Here is a 20206-nt window from a genome sequence, read left to right on the forward strand (position 1 = left end):
ATTATCAAGGGTAATCTGCTTTAATTTAATTTAATTAATTTATTTATTTGGCCACACCGCACTGCATGTGGGATCTTAGTTCCCCAGCCAGGCATCAAACCCATGGCCCTGCAATGGAAGCGCAGGGTCTCCACTGCTGGACTGCCGGGGAAGTCCCATGGGTAACCTGCTTTTAAAGTCAACTGACCATAGGTGTGAATCACATCTTTAAAAATACCTACGGGGGAGAGTTAGCTTCTGGAAGTCCCGTCCACCCCAGAGCCCCTCCTGCCCATAAATAAGGAAAGCTGGCGTCTCCTGCCCCTTGAGAAGAAACTCCAGGAGAAGCAGGATCTTCCTGCTTTGGGTTTCATCACCTGAAATGGTTTTAAATCAATGAAGTGGGAATCTCTTAAAAGGACGGGGGCTTCCCTGGTGGCGCAGTGGTTAAGAATCCTTCTGCCAATGCACGGGACACGGGTTTGAGCCCTGGTCTGGGAAGATCCAACATGCCACAGAGCAATTAAGCCTGTGCACCACAACTACTGAGCCTGTGCACCACAACTATTGAGCCTGCGCACCACAACTACTGAGCCCGCGTGCCTAGAGCCGGTGCTCCACAAGAGAAGCCACCGCAATGAGAAGCCCGTGCACCGCAACGAAGAGTAGCCCCCGCTCGCTGCAGCTAGAGAAAGCCTGCACGAAGCAATGAAGACCCAACACAGCCAAAAATAAATAAATAAATTAAATTAATTAAAAAAAAAAGAAAAGACGGACAGCCCATGACGTGAACTATAGAGTTTGTGGACAAATTTATATTGGGTGCTTAGTGGCATAATGTCCGCAGACTCCTGTGAGGGTCCCAAAGCTCTTAGAGGACCACTTGGGTTTTTGAATGAGAGAGGTGCAAAGTTCGATAAATAATGGCCCTTGTACGGTCCAGTGGTTAGGATTCCACACTTCCACTGCAGGAGGCACAGGTTCACTCCCTGGTCGGGAACTAAGATCCGGAATGGTGCACACCCCGTGACCAAAAAAAAAAGAATGGCCCTTGTGGATAAGCACAAAGTCAAGCAACAGCGATTGGACAGAATCTGTGAATGTATCCTCCCCCAGATCATGAAGGGGCCCCTTGCACGCCCCCAGCCCCCCGTGGCGCTCCTCCATGGCCGAGACTGCACAGTGGAGATGCCCATCCTGAAGGACCTGGCCACCGTGGCCTTCTGTGATGCACAGTCCACTCAGGAGATCCAAGAGAAGGTTTTAAACGAGGCTGTCTGTGCCACGATGTACCACACCGTCACCCTCACCGGGGAAGACCTGGAGGCGTTCAAGGCCCTGAGGGTGATGGTGCGGATAGGCAGCAGCTTCGACCATGTGGACAGCAAGGCTGCGGGTGAGCTCGGGATCATCTTGTGCTAACATCCCATGGCGGCAGTGGAAGAGACAGACGACTCCACCATCTGCCACATCCTCAGTCTGTCCTGGGGGAACCCATGGCTGAACCAAGCACTGCGGAAAGCCCGTGGGTACAGAGCATCGAGCTGATCCGGGAGGTTGCCTCAGGGGCAGCCTGCATCCGTGGGGAGATGCTGGGCCTCATGCGCTTCTGTCGCACGGGGCAGATGGTTTGGATTCAGCATCATATTTTGTGACCCCTACTTGCAGGATGGGATCGAGCCGTCCCTGGGTGTGCAGAGGATCTACCCCCTACAGGACTTACTGTATCAGAGAGACTGCATCTCCTTGCACTGTAGTCTCAACGGATATAACCACCACCTCATCATTGATTTTACTATAAAGCAGATGAGACAAGGGGCATTCCTAGTGAATGCCACCCGCGGAGGACTGGTGGATGAGAAAGTCTTAGCCTAAGCCGTCAAGGAAGGCAGGATACGAGGGGGCGGCCCTCCAGGTGCACCAATCGGAGCCTTTTGGCTTTGCGCAGTGTCCCTTGAAAGATGCACCACATCTCATTTGTACACCTCACACGGCCTGGTATAGTGAGCAGAGACCAGCCAGGCAATCACATGTGGCATGCCAGAGAGCTTAAGAAACTGTGTGAACAAGGAATTCTTGGCCATAACAGCACCCTGGTCCATAATAGATCAGCGAGCAATTCATCCAGAGTTCAACGGTGCCACCTACAGATGCCCGCCAGGCATCATGGGCGTGGCTCCGGGAGGACTTCCTGCAGCCATGGAAGGGATCATCCCCCCGGGGCATCCTGGTGACCCACAACCTCCCCACGGTGGCACACCCTTCCCAAGCTCCCTCTCCCAACCAGCCCACAAAAACATGGGGACAACCCAGAACCCCCCAACAAGCAATAGCAGAGAGTGAGGAAAGGTAATCATTTGGATACACCTGGCACCAAGAGACAGTGAAAAATAGATGAACTAAGAGAAAAGGAATTTGACAGTCTTTTTAACTGATTCTGGACATTTGCATCATGGACGGTGTTAAAAACCACAAAAGAGCTAGTGACAGGGGCAAACCGAAGAAGATGTCATCTGCTTACAGAAGCACGGAAAAAGACTGGACGTGATTTAGTCACGACAAACTTCTGTTATTGTGTGTTAAGTTTTTCATCTGTGCATCCAATCACAAAGAGTAAATAGATCTTGGGACTTCCCTGGTGGTCCAGTGGTTAAGATTCCGCAATCCCAATGCAGGGGGCCCAGGTTCGATCCCTGGTCAGGGAACTCGGTCCCACATGCCGAAACTAAGAACCGGCACAGCCAAATAAATAAAAAAAATACTTGAAAAAATTACATTGCCAATTTCTTTTTAAAAAAAAAGAATAAATAGAACTTTTTCCTTTATCCGTCCCTTGGGCACAGCAGGTCCTGAACCCCTTGCTCTAGAATGTTGCATCAAGAGTTCCAAACTTCTTAACATTGTAAATCAACTCTACTTCAATCAAAAACAAACAAAAAATTTTTTTAAAAATAAAAAAACCCCCAAAACCGGGCTTCCCTGGTGGCTCAGTGGTTAAGAATCTTGCTGCCAATGCAGGGGACATGGGTTCCCCTGTCGTCCTACCTCCCCCTGCCCCCGGGAAGATCCCACATGCCGCGGAGCCCGTGCGCCAAAACAACTGAGGTCCCTTCGCCTACAGCCTGTGCTCCTCAACAAACAGAAGCCGCCGCATTGAGCAGCCCACGCACCGCAACAAAGAGTAGCCCCCTCTCGCGGCAACTAGAGAAAGTCTACGCTCAGCAACAAAGACCCAAAGTAGCCAAAAAAAAAAAAAAAAAGTTTAAAAATAAAAACAAAACCAAAAACCAAAACCCAACAATAAAAAAGAGTTCCAAACATCAAAATAAAAAATAGTAAGAGGAAATCACCATCCTGACTCTAGTTCCTTCAGTCTACGGGGGCTGGCTACTGTTTTTGCTAATAGGAAAGTTAAATTACTACAAAATGGGGAGAAAACTGTTTGTGTTAGACAACCACGAGCATAGGATCGAAGACAGTACAGGCTTCTGTACAGAGAAGCCTCATCCATCTGAACTGCATACAGAGCGGGCAAGTTGGTTGTGAGTTCAGTAATACCTTCTGATGATGCAAAAAGCAAAAAAAAGTATTAAGTTTCACAAGCTGTTTGTACTCAAATATATTTTCTCAGTTTCATATCCTCAGCTATTTTATTGAGTGGAAAGTCTTGAACTGAAAGTGTTCAAGAAGAATAATATTGCATTATGTCTCAGGAAACATTTTATGGTAACTTGTCAGAGTGTCTATGAACAAACACACTTTTTTAGACATTGATAAAGTCTTCTTTTCTTCATGAGATATTTTATATAAGAATACTTCAGGTGTGTTATTAGATGTGACTGATTTTAACAAATTCTATTAGATTTATATCAGCTAGTTATATGTTGTATTCACAGCCTTTTGTGAATCACTGCCTTTTTGGTTAAAAGATGGCCTATTTTGAGCCTTTGGATAGGGACATACCAGTTTTTAAATTTTTTTTCAAGTTAAAAAAAATAAATTTATTTATTTAACTTATTTTTGGCTGTGCTGGGTCTTCCTTGCTGCGCGTGGGCTTTCTCTAAGTTGTGGCGAGCGGGGTCTACCCTGTTGCAGTGCGCAGGCTTCTCATTGCAGTGGCTTCTCTTGTTGTGGAGCATGGGCTCTAGGTGCGTGGGCTTCAGTAGTTGTGGCTCGTGGGCTCTAGAGTGCAGTCTCAGTAGTTGTGGCGCACGGGCTTAGCTGCTCTGCATGGCATGTGGGATCTTCCTGGACTGGGGCTTGAAACTGTGTCCCCTGCTTTGGCAGGTGGATTCTTAACCACTGCGCCACCAGGGAAGTCCTGACATTCCTGTTTTGTGACCAAAAAACCTTAAAAACTGTCCCAAACAGAAAAATAATGGCTATCAGAAATATGTTTTGTTTTAGTGTGTTACCATTATTGTATTTGCTTATTGTAAAGGTGGACATTTAGTGTTCAGTGCAGTTTTCAATAAAAAGTAAAAAAATTTCAAAAAAAACCCAAAACCTTCTGAGAAACATTTAGCCTGGTATTTGACCAAACAACTGGTCACCATAGCCTAACAAAATTGACACATAAACTGAACCATCCTTCAATCTAAATGTCTTCGCTGGTTGGCCCCGTTGCAGGCAGGCTTCCCAGGTCACCCGGATCTCCTTTCCTTTTTGGATACCCTCACTGTCTGAAATCAACTCCATGCTATCTTTAGAATGTAAGGTCCTGTCTGTGCTGTTCACAGCCTAAAAACATAGATGTTAAAAAAAAAGTAAAAAACAAAAAACAAAACAAAAACATCCCACACATTAAAGAAATAGAGCAAGAAAAGAAATGAAAAATTGCACATAAAGGAGGGCAGGGGGGCCTGGCAGATGTCAGCTGTGACACCTAGTGAGTAATGAGGATCTCTGTGTCTCCCCTTGACGGGGGTGTCCAGCAACTGGAGGCTGGAGGGAGTGGGGGGGGTAGGCTGTGAGTCAATTTCCCCAACATTCCTGAAGTTGGGATGTGGGGTTTCCAGGACCCAGGGTCTTAGGGAAAGGGGGCTATGCAGGTGTGACTTCTAGGTTCAGGGGGTTTTCCTGTGATGACCTTACAGAGTCGGAGCCTGGATTCCACCCTCAATGGTCCTCAAGGGACCACAGGTGGAGTTAGAAGAGGCACTTGGGGCCCCTTGGCAGCCAGCGGCCTCACTCAACTATGGCTGCTGCCCCACCATGTGTTTCTGGTGAGGCTGTGACCACAACAGCCCCTGCACTGCTTTTTCAACCACTGAGATACCAGTCACATCTCTGGCTTGGTCCCTCAGGGCTCCAGCTGGAAACATCACCTGCCTGACCTCTACCGCCCCCTCCAGGCCCAGCCGACTCCTCACACAATCTTACCAGTCTGTTCCGGCCCATCTACAAAGTGGTGACCTGGAGGGTGGGGTGAGTCTAGAGGATTGCAAATGGGATGTGTGAGACGGGAAATGGAGTGAAAGTGAGCTGCAGATGAGAGCAAATGGGATGAAGATGAGAACAGGTGAGGATGGCAGGTAAGGATGCAGGTGAGCATGAAGGTGAGAAGGCAGAGGAGGACTGGAGAGTTCTGATGCTGGTGAAGACATAGGTGAAGACGCAGGGGAAGGTGCAAGTGAAAAGGCAGGTAAATATGCAGGTGAGGATGTAGATAAGGATGCTGGTAAGAATATAGGAAGAGATCCAGAGAAGAATGTAGGTAAAGATGCAGGTCCTCACGCTGATGAAGATGCAGAGAAAATACAGGTGAAGATGCAAGTGGAAAGACAGGTGAGAGTATAGGTAAGCATGTTTGTAAAGATACAGGTAAGTTTACAGATAAAGATGTAGGTGGGGGGGGCTTCAATGGTGGCGCAGTGGTTGAGAGTCTGCCTGCCGATGCAGGGGACACGGGTTCGTGCCCCGGTCCGGGAAGATCCCACATGCCACAGAGTGGCTGGGCCCGTGAGCCATGGCCGCTGAGCCTATGCGTCCAGAGCCTGTGCTCCGCAACGGGAGAGGCCACGGCAGTGAGAGAACCGCGTACCGAAAAAAAAAAAAAAGATGTAGGTGAGGGAAGCAGGTGAAGATGCAGAAAATACAGGCGAGTGTGCAGGTGAGAGAGCAGGTAAAGATTCAGATGAGATCCTGGTAAGAGTTCAGGTGAGGATGCAATAAAGAGGCAGGTAAGGAAGGTGGTGAGAACTCAGGTGAAGGGGCAGTGAGCTGCTGGTGAGGATGCAAATGAAAATTCAGGTATGGATGGAGCTGAGGTGCAGCTGAGATTCAGGGGGAGATGCAGGTGCACTTCCGGCTAGGTGCAGGTGAGGCAGGCACATGCGCTATAGGTGAGGAAGCCTGCGAACCTGCAGGTGAACTACAGGAAGTTCCTGTAGGATGGAGCTGAGCTGCAAGTGAGGCAGCGGGGGATCACAGCTGCCTCTCTCTCCCTCTCAAAGGGCTCCAGACTTTGGGAGACTTGTGAAATAGAACTGGAGCTTTATTGGGTGGACAATGGTGGTGGGATCAGTTGGGGCAGCCAAAGACAACCATGTTTTCGGTGAAGTTGGCCAGGTCCTGGCACTGTTTCTGGTTCTCCTCGTCTTGGCATTCATCCGCATCAGGCCACAGCTCCACCCAGGTGTCTTTCCCGATGATGTAGCTGATGCTGGGGTAAGAGAGGCAGGTCAGGAGGGGGAGGGGAAGGGCGGGAGGAGGTGGGCACGCGCAGGCGCAGGGCGGGCACTCACTTGGGTTTCTCTCCCCACAGGTCAGAGGAGATGCCCCACACGAGGTAGTGGGCCCCCTCCTTCAGTTTGAGGGCTTCTCTGCACTTGATGTGGCTGATGAACCTACGCTCCTGTTGAACTTGCACCTCATCGGAGCCTGAAGGGGAGGGAGAGGGAAGCTGAGCTGGGGGGAGGGACGGACACGGGGGAGGGGGATGCAGAAAGACAGCAGACACAGGGCTAACCTGATTTGATGATCTGCTCGATGACCATGATGTAATCGTCAAAGTCATCCGACAGCTCCTTCTTGAGAAGTCTGATCTTGTACACTGTGGGCGGGGGAAAGACGTCAGCGTGGGTCCTGGGCAGGGTTGTCTGTGGGGCGCCGTCACCCGGCTCCTCCCAAGCCGATATGGGCAGGACCACAGCCAGGCAGGCTCAAGCCCCCTGCCCGCCCCCCCACCGCAGTAACATACCCAGCCACACTCACAGCCATGTACACAATCAGCCGTCCACAACGACAGTCACAGACACAATGACAGCTGCTTCTGTCCACTGACAAACACCTCTCTCACACACGCCCACATACCATCCCACTCATGACCACGGTTCCCCGTGCAATCAGAGCCCCTCACAGCACATCACACACACAACCACAGCCACACGTAGCCATGACCACACGCGCCGTCACACCTCCGCTCACACACACACAACCACGCATGCGCGCGCCGCCCCCTCCCCCCCCCCCACCAGACTCACCATAGTCCACGCCCGGCTCGCAGGCCCTGTCCAGCCGGTCCTCCAGGGTGACCTCCTCCGTGTGGTGCATGAAGCAGTTCTCTGTGGGGTGAGTGGGTGGGCGGGGGACACGGTCTAAGTCCCGCTTCTCGTTCAGGGCCTAAAACCCACGAGTATGCCCAGCCCTCCTGGGTCACCGCCCCCACCCCATGGAATCAGGGGTCCAGTGGGCGTGACCACCCCTCCTGGCGCCTGCGCACCCACCCTCAGCACAGCGGCATGTATCTTTGTGGCAGAGTTTGTCCAGCATCCCGTCCTCCTTCTCCGGGTGGTAGAACCGGGTGCAAACTTCATCTGTGGGCAGAGGAGATGGGGAGGGCTAGGGCCTCCACCCCAGAGACCACAGCTGGGGGGGCTCAGTTTCCCAACTCCAGTCCATCAGACCTGCTGAGGCCAGATCCCCAACCCTGGGACCCTCAGACCCCTAACTCCCATATCCCCAGGACCACCAGACTCCTAACTCCTGGATTCCTGGGACCCGCCAGACTCCTAGCTCCTAGATCCTTGGGACCCCCCAGACTCCTAGCTCCTGGATTCCCAGGACCCTACCAGACTCCTAACTCCTAGATCCCTGGGAACCCCAGACTCCTAACCCCTGGATTCCCGGGACCCCCAGACTCTTAACTCCTGCATTCCTGGGACCCCTAGACTCCTAATTCCCAGATCCCTGGGACCCCAGGCCCTAGGACAGCTGCTCACCCAGGTTGTAATAAGAGTACACCTTGACTGCCCCAGGCTGTATAAGCCCCACATTAAAGTACTGGTGAACTTTGAAGGATAGACAGTCCTCCAGGCTGTGTGAGACCTGGAAAGAAGGAGGAGGTTGGTCAAGGCGGTGACATGTGAGGAAGTCCAGCATGGGGTCTGGAGGTTGGAGCAGTGGTGGAGAAACTGAGAGATCAAGGAAGGATATGGGTGGGGAAGATGGGGGGAGCAGGAATCTTTGCCAAAAGATTAATGAGCAGTTCATCAAATCCATTTTTTTTCCTCCACGGCTCATGGCTAGATTACACTTCTCAGCATGTTTTCAGTTCCATGCAGCCATGTGACTGAGTTCTGGCCAAGGATTGCTATCTATATCCTTAAAAACATTCCATGGTTAACAAGACTGCAATAGACATTTGAAAGTTGGGAAAAGATTAGATCTTAAAAGTGCTTAACACACACACACACACACACACACACTTTATAACTATGTGAGGGGATGGATGTAACTAACCTTATTGTGGTAATTATTTCCCAATATATATACATATCAAATCATTACATTGTACATCTTAAACCTACACAATGTTATATGTCAATTAAAGCTCAATAAAGTTGCAATAAATAAAGAGAAAGGAAGAAAGAAAAAAGAAAGGGAAGAAGGGAGAGATGAAGGAAGGAGACAGATATACATATATAGATATATATACATAGGCATCATGTATATTTGGAGGAAAATGCTAACAATTAGTGAATTTGGGTAAAGGTTATATGGAACTTCTTCATTGTGCTCTGAAATTTGTCTGTAAGGTTGAAATTATATAAAAATTTTAAGGTACAAAAATTAAAATACAAAAAAAACCCATTAAAAAACCCATCTCAAAAAACAAACAAACAAACAAACAACCCATCTCATGCACAACCCCGTTTTCTTCTAGAAAGGAAGGATCCAGCAGAGGAGTCCAGAATCCTAGGGATTACAGAACCACAAGATGGAAGGTACGTGGATCCCTGCATGACCACATGGAGCAGAAGTCCCCTTCCTTACCTCCCATACCAGCTGGACTTTACACGAGTGGGACATACAAGTCTCTTGTGTTGAGACCCCCATATTCTTAGGGGTTTTATTATAGTAGCTAGTGATGCTTATGCTGACTAACACGGGGTAAGGGTACAGGGAGTTAGCAGGGAAGATATGCGGATATGAGAAGGGGAAGAAATAAGCAGGAAAGAGAAGGAATCATGTTCAAGATAAAGACAGCAAGAGAAGGCTAGATGGAGAGAAAATAAGAGAAGAGAGAAATGCTAGGGGGTGGGAGCAAGGGAAGTCCTTTTTCTCCACCGAGCACTTTTTTTTTTAAACCAAGGTGGTTTTTTTTCAATGGTTGTTCAAGACTCTGATGAGAAGAGGCTGGAGGGAGCAAGTGAAAAATGAGGTTGGAACATGAGTGGTCAGAAGGTGAAACGCAGGCTTCCCTAGTGGCACAGTGGTTAGGAATCCGCCTGCCAATGCAGAGGACACGGGTTTGATCCCTGGTCTGGGAAGATCTCACATGCCGCCGAGCAACTAAGCCTGTGTGCCACAACTGCTGAGCCCGTGCACCACAACTACTGAAGCTCATGTGCCTAGAGCCTGTGCTCCACAACGAGAGAAGCCACCATCATGAGAAGCTTGCGCACCAAAACGAAGAGTAGCCCCTGCTCATCGCAACGAGAGAAAGCCCGCGTGCAGCAATGAAGACCCAACGCAGTCAAAAATAAATAAATAAGATAAAAAAAAAAAAAAAAGGTGAAATGCTTCTAGAAGGTGGGTTGACCTTGTTTTACATGCCCTTTCCTCCCACACCAGCATCCCAGACCCTGTCTCCCCTAGGATGGGGCTGGCCTGACCTGGAGACAAGGCCAATGGAGAAGGAAAGGCCAGCCACGTAGGGGTCAAGATCCCAATGGAAGCCTTACCTTGTCCAGGTAGATGATGAGGGTGTTCTTTGTGGAGTCTTTGTTCAGTTCATACTTAGAGATGTATCTGTCGACACCAGTGCTCAGCTGGGGAAGGGTGAGGCTTGTGAAAATCCCTCCTGCCTCCCCTTCCCTCCCTCCAGCTTCTTCCAGACCCTGGGCTCCTTCCCATGGATCCCAGCCCCCGAGCCCAAGACCTTCATACCAGTTTGAGGTCATCAATATCAGGAGAGAAGCCCGTCATCATGGATATATCCAGGATTGACATAGTGGCATCCTGGTCTCCCAGGTACCTGGATGGGGCAGGGGGAGAGGGGTTGGGCCCTAAGGTGGGGTCACTGCCTGAACAAGGGGGTCATATCAGGGACTGAGGCCTCTAGTTCCCACATAGCAGCATAGAGTGAGGTTCGATTTTACGAAACATTCCCCCAAGGGGAATACAGGAAATGTAGCATAATGATCAAGGTGATTAATTGCTCAGGTTCTGGAGCCCAACTGCCTGTGTTCAAATCCCAGCCCTTTGTAACATTTGATGAGTTACTTAACCTCTCCCTGCCTTAGTTCTAGAGAATGAAGATATAAGAATATGGGCATGTCTCACTTTGCATGATTCTGTTACCATGGTCTAGTTCAATGGCACCAGTCCCTCAGATTCAGATTTCAGTACCACGGTATATTAATTGTGAGTAATGGCATAAAGTACAAATCTTGTTGCTAGCTCTTCACTCCACCAATCACTTCATAAATAACAGATGCACCTCACAACCAATGACCAATCACATCCCTTCTTTCAGAGTCTGTTGGGTCACTGAGCATCCATTATTCAGTTCACACACAGACAGCAAGGTGTGAGTTGTGTCACTCCTTTCTCTCACAGTGGAAAAAACCTTTGTGACATTTTACAAAAATGGATCATTGAAAGAGGGAATTGGCCAATAAAGATGAAAGCACAGCCATGAAATGAAGAGTGATAACACTGGAAGTAAACTTTGAGTAAAACATAAATGGAGTTAGAGAAAAAATAGCAGACCATGGGGAGGTTGGCCCTGCTGCCATTTGCAAGACTAGCTATGTGGCCAGAGAAACTTAGTGAGGCAAACTGATCAACATAAATGAGGAAAGTGGTTGTGACAAAAAGGATGTGGATGTCCCAGAGGAAGGGACACCAGCAAAAACCATCACATTAAAGGGTCTCTTGGATATGTGATGACATTGAAAGCTCAAAGAATGAAATGTTGGAAGTTGACCCAAACTTAGAAGAGAACGTGACAATACACTATGGCACGAAAAGATGCTTGCTTTATCTCATAAGCTATACAAAAAGAAAAAAGGAGACACTGTCCCAACCACAGTGCTTTGGATAAGTGTTTTACAAAGGGGGGAGGGAAAGAAACCCAACCAATTGTTGTCTCAGTGTTCTAATGTTTTAAATTACAGTGTACTCAACAAATACTCACCTTACTATACTTCCGTTTCTCCAGACCTTTAAAACTGGCAGTGTGAGAGTTTTTGATGTTGTGACCAAAATTTTTAAAGGTCATGGAAAACCATAATTCGAAAAGAGTCATGTACCAAAATGTTCATTGCAGCTCTATCTACAATAGCCAGGACATGGAAGCAACCTAAGTGTCCATCAACAGATGAATGGATAAAGAAGATGTGGCACATATATATAATGGAATATTTCTCAGCCATAAAAAGAAGTGAAGTTGAGTTATTTCTAGTGAGGCGGATGGACCTAGAGTCTGTCATACAGAATGAAGTAAGTCAGAAAGAGAAAAACAAATACCATATGCTAACACATATATATGGAATCTAAAAAAAAAAAAAGGTCATGAAGAACCTAGGGGCAAGACGGGAATAAAGACACAGACCTACTAGAGAATGGACTTGAGGATACAGGGAGGGGGAAGGGCAGGCTGGGATGAAGTGAGAGAGTGGAATGGACATATCTACACTACCAAACGTAAAATAGATAGCTAGTGGGAAGCGGCCGCATAGCACAGGGAGATCAGCTCGGTGCTTTGTGACCACCTAGAGGGGTGGGATAGGGAGGGTTGCGGGGAGGGAGATGCAAGAGGGAAGAGATATGGGGACATATGTATATGTATAACTGATTCACTTTGCTATAAAGCAGAAACTACAGAAACTAACACACCACTGTAAAGCAATTATACTCCAATAAAGATGTTTAAAAAAAATAAAGGTCATGGAACAATTGTAATTTCATGGATGATTAAGATGTCTTTGTACAGACTCAGCTTACATTGTCATTGCTAGTCTCACACTGTCATGCAAAGTGAGGGCTGCTTGCTGTCTCCTTGTGGGTATTTAGCACAGGACTATATGCACAATACACTCTCAGAAAGCATTAAGCATCACAGTTATTATTTGTAAGAAGTCTTGCTAGAGACAGAGGGATGGCTAAGATGAACCCCAGTGACCCATCTCTTACCTCGTACAGATGTCAAGGATCATGGAGCTTTTGGCATCCTGAGGCTTCTTGACTAGAAACACAGAAGACAGAAGGATGGGGGAGGGGGGTTCCTGGGTTCTGATCCAAGAGGGAGGGAGACATTAGAATGGGGGTGGTGGAAGGGTGACAGATAGGGTCTGGACTCCTTTTACCTGGTTCGGGGGCTGGATGTGTGGAAACCCGGAGGTCAAACTTTTTGCAGGTGACTTTGCCTTTGAGTTTGGCGTGGTACACGGTCACCACCTGGCGAGATGGGAGGGGAGACAAGCTGTCAGCCCTCTTGACTTGGGAAGGAGAGGGTGTCTCTGGGGCAGAGGAACCTAGAGAAAGTGGTGGGCCAAGAAGGTGTGGGTTCCCGTTCCTTACCGACAAGGTACCCTGTCCTTTCCCTTGAGCTGTTAATGTGAAATCCTCATTTTCCTTGGTCTGTGGGGAGTGGGGAGAGAGAAGAGAGAGCATTGGGAACCAAGCCTTCCCCTGGCTGTGATGGGCGTCTGCCCTCCCTCCTGCCTCCTGGCAAACTCTGAATGACATGGAGGATGAAAGTGATGAGGGTTTGGCCAGGTGGCTATACCTCTTCTGAGCGCAGGAGGCTAGCAGATTCCCAGAGGATACGATGCCTGATCAGAGAGCTGCGGCTGGGTAGTTGGATGGACACATCCAGGTTCAGTTCCTTGTGATCAGGGACATCCTTCTGGTACTGGGCCAAGGCTTGGAACACCATGAAAGTGGCCTGTTGCCCATGACAGAGAAAGAGGGTGAATCTGGGCGACTGAGAAGGTGGTTAGTATCCACTGAAGGATGAAGAGACTCAGATCAGACTTGGGGCACTGAGGCTGTGACCTAGAACCCACCAGAGAGGGTGAGAATACGACTGGGGGTTGCTGGATACTGGGGACATGTCCTAGAACTCTCTGAGTGAGAGAGGTTCAGACCAGAACTTGGAGACACTGGGAACATGTGTAGAACCCACCAGAAAGTATAGACATAAGACTGAAAGTCTAACCACACTGAGAAGGTGGTCTAGACCCATCCAGAGGAGAGAGTCTAAGACAAGAGTTTAGAGGCGCTGAGAATGTGTCTAGAACCCACTCTTGAAAAAAAGAATAAAATTGGAATCTGGGAACACTAAGCATCTGATCTAGAACCCAGAATTGACACTGAGAATGTGATTGAGAGCCCACTAGAAAGAAAAAGGGTTAAACTGGAATCTGAGGTTGCTGGAGTTTGAGGTTACTGAACCCATGGTCTAGAACCCATTAGGGACTAGAATAACTGAGAACCTGGTCTAAAACTCACAGTAAGATGTGGTAACACTGAGAGCTTGATGTGACTGAGAACATGGCCTAGAGCCCACCAGTGGGAGAGAAAGCCTTGGATAATGGCCTAGAATCATTAAGAACCTGGTCTAGAACCCACCAGTGAGACAGGATAAGATGGGAACGTGGTAGAAATGGGAACATGGTCTAGAACGTACTGGGGGAGAGAGAGGCTCACACCTGAACCTGGGCCCTGAGAACATGATCTAGACACCAGGATGGAAAAGGAGGCTCAGAACACAGCTTGGGGCATCCAGAATGTAGTCTAGAATCCATAGATGGGTTTGCAATTAAAAAAAAATATTTATCAACTTCATTGCAATCATCCTGGCTCATGGGACAGAAGCACTGCCTCTCTTGGTCTCAGTGTCTTCTCCAGAAAGCTAATGGGAGGCCATGGGAGGTTGGGATGCTGGTGCCTGGGGGTGTGGGGCTACTTGCCTGCGTGGAGCCGTAACCACCTCCGTAGTATCTCTGCTCATTGAGCCAGCGCACAACAGGAGGCACAGAGTCAAAGTCTTTGAGGATCAGCAGAGCCAAGAGGGCGTAGGATGTGGCTTCCACGTTGTAGAGCTTCTGGCCACGCTCCTCCCAGCGGTTCCTTTCTGCAGGGAGAACCCCCACCCCATAATGCTCACTGCTCTGTCCAGCCTGTAAATAGCTCAGAGAAAGCTCAGAAAAAAGACTCATACTAGACCTCTTGGTGTTCAGGTGTCCTGGCCCATATTCAAGGTCCTCAATCTGCTGGCTCCTGCCTCATTCTCTTCCCTCATTAACCTTCACTTCTCCATTTGAATTCTGAACTGCAGCCCCACTGCAGGAGATTCCCTAAACTTGCCATGCTCATTCTTACCTCTGAGCCTTTGCATATTCTGTTCCCTTGACTTGGAGCACCTTTTCTCCATCTACTCCTAGTTAGTTCTTACCCACCCTATACAATTCAGCTTCAATGGCACCCCAAGACTGGGTGAGGTCCTTCTTCCTCCTGTCTCTCAAAGCATCCTGTGCTTCTCCCGTCCCAGCACTATGATGCTCTACAGTAATCTATTAACTCATTTCTTTCTTCAACTGGAGTGTGAGGCCATAATGGCAGGAGCTGTGCTGTATTCACTGTGGTGTCCCAAGTGCCTAAGAAAGTAACAATGGCAGAGACTGTCACCAAGAACAATACCCTCCTCTTCCTGGGTACACAGTTGGATTATATCTCCCAGATGCCTTTGCAGGTAGATATGGCCACATGACTGAGCTCTGGCCAATGGAATGTGCACGGCCATGATGGGGTCCCTTCCATGTCTGGTCCACCTCCCTTGCAGTCTCCCTTGAAGTCTTCCTACTTCCCCTTCAGCTTGAATGGGATGTGTTCTGAGGCCCCAGAGTGGCAGAGCCTGGAAAAGATAGAGGCCTGGATCCCTGCATCACTGTATGGAGGAGAGCTGTTCACCAACAAACTTTTGTTGTGTTAAGCCACTTTAGTATAGGTTACATTATGTTACTTGAGATATGTTATTATCAGTGAGTGCAAACATGATACAGTGTCATCACTGTGCTGAATTCCCTATGGCATTATCTTATCGGATCTTAATTACCCTTGAGATAATGATAATATTATTAACAATATTAAAGGCAACAATGCTATCAGTGATAGAGCTCTTATGCTAGACCCTTTTCTACTTGCATTATTCATTTAATCTTTACAACCACCCTATGACATAGGTATCATTTTAAGATGAGGAAACTAAGGTCCAGAGAGGCTAAGCAACTTGTACAAGGTCAGACAGTGAGAAAGTGGCAGAGTGGGATTTCAGTTTAGATCTGTCTGATGTCAGAGCCCATGTTCTTAATGACAGCTCAGTGCTGTGTCATAGCAAGCGCTCAACACACAACATTCAACATCGTTGAATGAATTGTGCAATGAACCTTCTTGTGTGGCTTACGTTGAGAACTTTTCACACCATAGAGTCATCCATCCCAGCTCAGCTTGGAGCTGTCCATCCCAGTGCAGCTTAGAGCCATGCATCCCAGCTCGAGAGGGCCACCCTCCCACCCCAGCCATGCATCCCTCTTTACCCCTCCAGGCTGCCCCTCACCTGTGGCTGTGTTCAGAAATTTGTTGAGGAGGGCATTCTCCAGCTTGCCCAACACAGCCAGGGCGTAGCCAGCAATGGCCACAGTATATGGTCTTTGCAACTCTATGTAGTGGTCTTCAAGGAAGTCTCCTGCCTTAGTGATGCTGCGCCCCAGGCTCTATGAGAAAGAGGATTGGGTACTCTGGTCAGGTGGGCGTTGCTGCCACAGAGAACTGGTAAGGATCACATAAGCATCACTTCTTGGGCACCAGGTGGTTTCTGTCCTTGGGACCTATCTGTCTTGGATCTGTCTATTTTCGATGGTTTCCCATTGTGAGCTGCTTTGTTGCTGAGTACCTACTCTGTGCTGGGGTGGGGGGGCTCGGGAGTCTATATCCCCTGTGGTGTGCTAGTAAATGTTTAACAACCAGCTCTCCAGTGGAGGCACGGGATTGGGGGGGGGGGGTGGAGGGGTTGCTAGTTTATAGATTGCCAATTACAGTGGTGTAACTAAAAGTCAAACAACCCACTCTCAAAACCCCAGGGCAAAGCAGATGGAGTGATTACAGATTCTCAGGAGCCTGTCTTTCTAAGCTTCTCTGCTTCAGAACCAAAACTAGAGGAAAAGGGGATAGCAGTGAGCCAATATTTTTAATGTTTTTCCTTTTGGGGTCATGGACACCTTTAAAAATCTCCTGAAAGATCCCTCAGACTAAGGTAATAATCTTGAGGATTCCGCCCCCACTCCCCTTTTAGCTCTGTGTCCTGAGTTTTCTTTAGGAAAGCAGCAAGGATACAGATGTAGGAGTGTTGTGGAAAGCAAGCTGAAGGGGCTTTTGTTGAAATTGGCTACAACTCTGACAATGGTAAAGCAGGCAGAAAGGACCCGATCTTTGATTTCTCTGTGCCTCAGTTTTCTCTTCTGTAAACTGGGGATAATAAGAGTAGCCTACCTCTTGGGCTGTTACAAGGATTACAGGACTTAAACTCGTCACACTCTTAGATGAATTATCTTAGATACTCTTATGGCTGCTGTGGTGGTTGTTACCACAGTGGGAGGACTGGAAATGGCCTGAAAGCAACACCTCACCTTCCCAGGTGGATGTGTCCTGGGTGGGGGAGAGGAAGAAGGGAGAGAGCGGGGGACACTTACGTTGACCTGTGCCTCGCAAATGTCTTTAGCCTCCTGCAGCGCGATGAGAACAAACGCCGTGAGGGACACGTCTTTCTCCTCGGGATTCTTGAAGCCACCCTAGAGGAGAAGCAGAAAACAAGGGTAGGGTCACCAGTGTGTTCCCACATGCCAACCAACCCCGCTGTAGGATAAGCCAGTCAAGGCAGCGCTGGGTCTCTTCCCAGTTTCTCCCCAGGAGGGTCAAGCTCTTTGGTATTATTCATTCATTCATTCTGCAAATGTTGCTGATGCTGTGGTTGAGATGTTGGATGAAAACCAGACTCCGGCTCCAGCCCTCATGGAACTCCCCATCTGGTAGGGGAGACAGATAGGAACCAACCAGCTCATCAACAAATATATAATTACAGACTGATGAGTGCTGCACAGAAGAAGTGGATGTGGCATTGAGAATGGACATTGGGAGTGTGACTGAGTCATGGAAAAGTGTCCCTGAGGGATGATAGCTGGAACCACAATCTGAACAGTGAGTTGAAGTAAACTCTCAAAGAGGGCAGGGGTCAGCATGCCAGGCAGCAGGAACAGCATGTGCAAAGGCCCTGTGTCTGTACAGAGCAAGGTTCCCAGCAGTACAGATGGAGTGTGGAAAGAAGGAGGTAAGGCTATGAGGCTGGAAGCCTGAAAGGTCAGGCTAAGGCATCAATTCTCCTACTTAAGCACACCTGGTGGGGGTGGTGGGGGGAGGGTGTTAAAACTCAGATTCCTAGGCGTTGCCCCTAAATTTTCTGATTCAGTGCATCTGGAGTCCAACCTGAGAATTTCTGACATTTTACATTTCGAACAAGTTTGCAGGTAGTGCTGATGCTGCTGGCCTGGGGAGCACACTTTTAGGACCACAGCTCTGAGTTCTGTGTTTAAGAGCAATGGGGAGCCAGGGGAATTTCGTTTTGCACGAGATCCTGCAGGTCTCTGGTTTTTGCAAGGGAGGAAGGACACTTTCAGTTCCCTCATTTCCCTGTTCCCACACACAGTGAATTGGGCAGTGGGTGGATGACGGAATCTTCCTCCAGTGCATCCTGTGATGCTCAGGTGCCCCTCTCTCCCAGCCTGCCCCGAATCTCTGCCTCTTACAATCATTTCTTGGTGTATCACGGGCCCATCCTCCTGGAAGACTCCATCAGGCTTCTGCTTCTCTAGGATCAGCCATTTGACGGCCCCACAGAGGACCTGGGAGTCGATGGCGATGAGGTTGGAGGCCAGTGCGAAGACCTTGACCACGAAGGCTGTCAACCTGGTGGGTGGATACAGAGCATGAGCCAATTGTCTCTGGGATCCGGAGACTGGCATCCCAGCCAACCAATGAGCAGAGAGAGGCAGGGCCTAGCCTGCTTGGGCCAGGTTCCCTTCCCAAAGCTCAGGGCCCAGCGTTGCATGCAGGTTACACAGCGGGCTGGTACCTTGACTCTGGGTGGCGACCGGCCTAGACCACCCCAGGCCGGGATCCAGACCCTGCTCAGGGAGGTGCAAGGCTGAGGATGAGCAAGCTGATCATGGAGACTCACCAGGTGCTGGGTGGCCGGTTCAGGAAGGCGGCGTAAGCCGAGTTGGGTTGTCTGTAGGCCAGCTGCTGGGTGTACCCTGCAGGGAGGAGAGAAGTGTCACTAGAGGCTGAGTGGAGGGGGCGGCTGGGGTGGGTAGGCCAGGGAGGGGAGGGGCTTAGAAAGAGGATAAAGATTCTGTGAGGGGCGGGACAGGGGTCCAGAGAGGAAAGGTGGGGCTCTAGGCATGCGGCGGGCGTATGGGAGGGAGGGGAGCTGAAAGCGGAGAGGGACTCAGAGAAGGTGGGAGGATCAGAGAGAAGGGGAAGGAGTTCTCGGAGGAGAGGGGATTCAGAGAAAGGAGGGTTCTCAAAATGGGTTCTCAGGGGCAAGCGGGCCTCAGTGGGGGAGGGAGCTCAGAGAGGGGCTCAGAGAGGGGTGAGGGGGTGCTCTCAGAGGAGGGGCGGGGCCTCGAGATGGGCGGGGTCTCAGGAGTGGAGGGGGCTCAAAGCGGGCAGGGTCCAGGGGCGGAGGGGTTTCATAGGAGCGGGTCTCAGAGAGGCGGGGTCTCAGGGGCAGAGGGGGCTCAGAGGGGCGGGTGGGGCACACACCCTTCTTGATGAGCTCCAAGGCCTCCTGCCGCTTCTCCAGGCCGAACTTCTCCCACTGCTCTGTGTTGTCCAGGTAGTGCACCGCGATGACCGTGGGCGTCATGCTGATCATGTTCTGCTCCCCACAGCCCGAGGGGGTTTGGATGAGGTGCTTCAGCCGCTCTCCGTTGATGGCATCCTCCGTCATCTGGGCCACTGGGGTCCCTGCAGCCGGGCGTGAGGATGGCACGCAAGTCTGGGGCTGGCCCCAGCATTTCCAGGCTCTGACCAGCCGGGGCCCAAGGGGTCAGGGACAGCTGGGAGCATGTCAGTGATGGAAATGATGCACGGCTGAGTGGCTAGAGGGGGCTCTGCATTTGTGGGCGGTGGGAGTGGGCTTCTGCTTCACAGGGAGACTCCGGTCCCTGGGTCCTCTGGTTACACCAGTGGTAAAATACTTCCAGGAACAACAACCATGAATACTTTTATCATGCTTAATGCTATTTGCTAGGCTCTGTTCTAACACCATACAGTATCTCATTTAATCCTCCCAACAACCCTTAGATATCGATACTATTATTCGCCCCTACCACAGACGAGGAAACCAAGGGACTCCTCCCAAAACCTTACAGCTGTCAAGTTGCAAGGTGCCTTTCCAGCTCCGTCTTGTCCCTTCTTGCCCCAGTTCTCCATCCGAGGCAATTAAATCCAGAATTTCTGCTCTTGAACTCGACTGCTTCTTTATCAGCAAAAGCTATTTTCTGAACTAAGTACTGCCTGGAGCCTTCTATAAAGGAGATTAAGGAGGGGTTCTAGCTGAAGAGGAGGGGGTAGACACAGTGGTTAAATACTCCTGAGATTAGATGGAACTGGGCTCCCTTCTTAGGAGTCATGGCCCCCCAACACCATTCTGGGTCCC

General features: G+C 49.5%; 1 protein-coding gene and 1 pseudogene across 2 annotated transcripts in view; one reads left to right on the forward strand and one right to left on the reverse strand.

Moving 5' to 3' along the window:
- Positions 1 to 1023: 1023 nt before the first annotated feature.
- LOC307052425 (C-terminal-binding protein 2-like) lies at positions 1024 to 2312 on the forward strand (annotated as a pseudogene). The gene has a single exon. The product of its transcript is annotated as a C-terminal-binding protein 2-like (transcript).
- Positions 2313 to 6501: 4189 nt separating this feature from the next.
- Positions 6502 to 20206, reverse strand: part of C3 (complement C3) — a gene marked incomplete at both ends in the record, with an annotated part of 32081 nt that continues 18376 nt past the window's right edge. Inside the window, 18 exons of the mRNA XM_079703889.1 lie at positions 6502 to 6643; positions 6726 to 6861; positions 6950 to 7033; positions 7464 to 7544; positions 7707 to 7796; positions 8202 to 8307; positions 10167 to 10253; positions 10372 to 10459; positions 12622 to 12673; positions 12795 to 12885; positions 13009 to 13068; positions 13217 to 13375; positions 14403 to 14566; positions 16049 to 16205; positions 17181 to 17279; positions 18291 to 18450; positions 18722 to 18797; positions 19309 to 19512. Of these exons, the coding sequence (XP_079560015.1) occupies positions 6502 to 6643; positions 6726 to 6861; positions 6950 to 7033; positions 7464 to 7544; positions 7707 to 7796; positions 8202 to 8307; positions 10167 to 10253; positions 10372 to 10459; positions 12622 to 12673; positions 12795 to 12885; positions 13009 to 13068; positions 13217 to 13375; positions 14403 to 14566; positions 16049 to 16205; positions 17181 to 17279; positions 18291 to 18450; positions 18722 to 18797; positions 19309 to 19512 (2036 nt within the window). The remainder of the gene's footprint in view (positions 6644 to 6725; positions 6862 to 6949; positions 7034 to 7463; positions 7545 to 7706; positions 7797 to 8201; positions 8308 to 10166; positions 10254 to 10371; positions 10460 to 12621; positions 12674 to 12794; positions 12886 to 13008; positions 13069 to 13216; positions 13376 to 14402; positions 14567 to 16048; positions 16206 to 17180; positions 17280 to 18290; positions 18451 to 18721; positions 18798 to 19308; positions 19513 to 20206) is intronic.

Source organism: Hyperoodon ampullatus (assembly GCF_949752795.1).
Source record: "Hyperoodon ampullatus genome assembly, chromosome: 4".
Lineage (NCBI taxonomy): Eukaryota > Metazoa > Chordata > Mammalia > Artiodactyla > Ziphiidae > Hyperoodon > Hyperoodon ampullatus.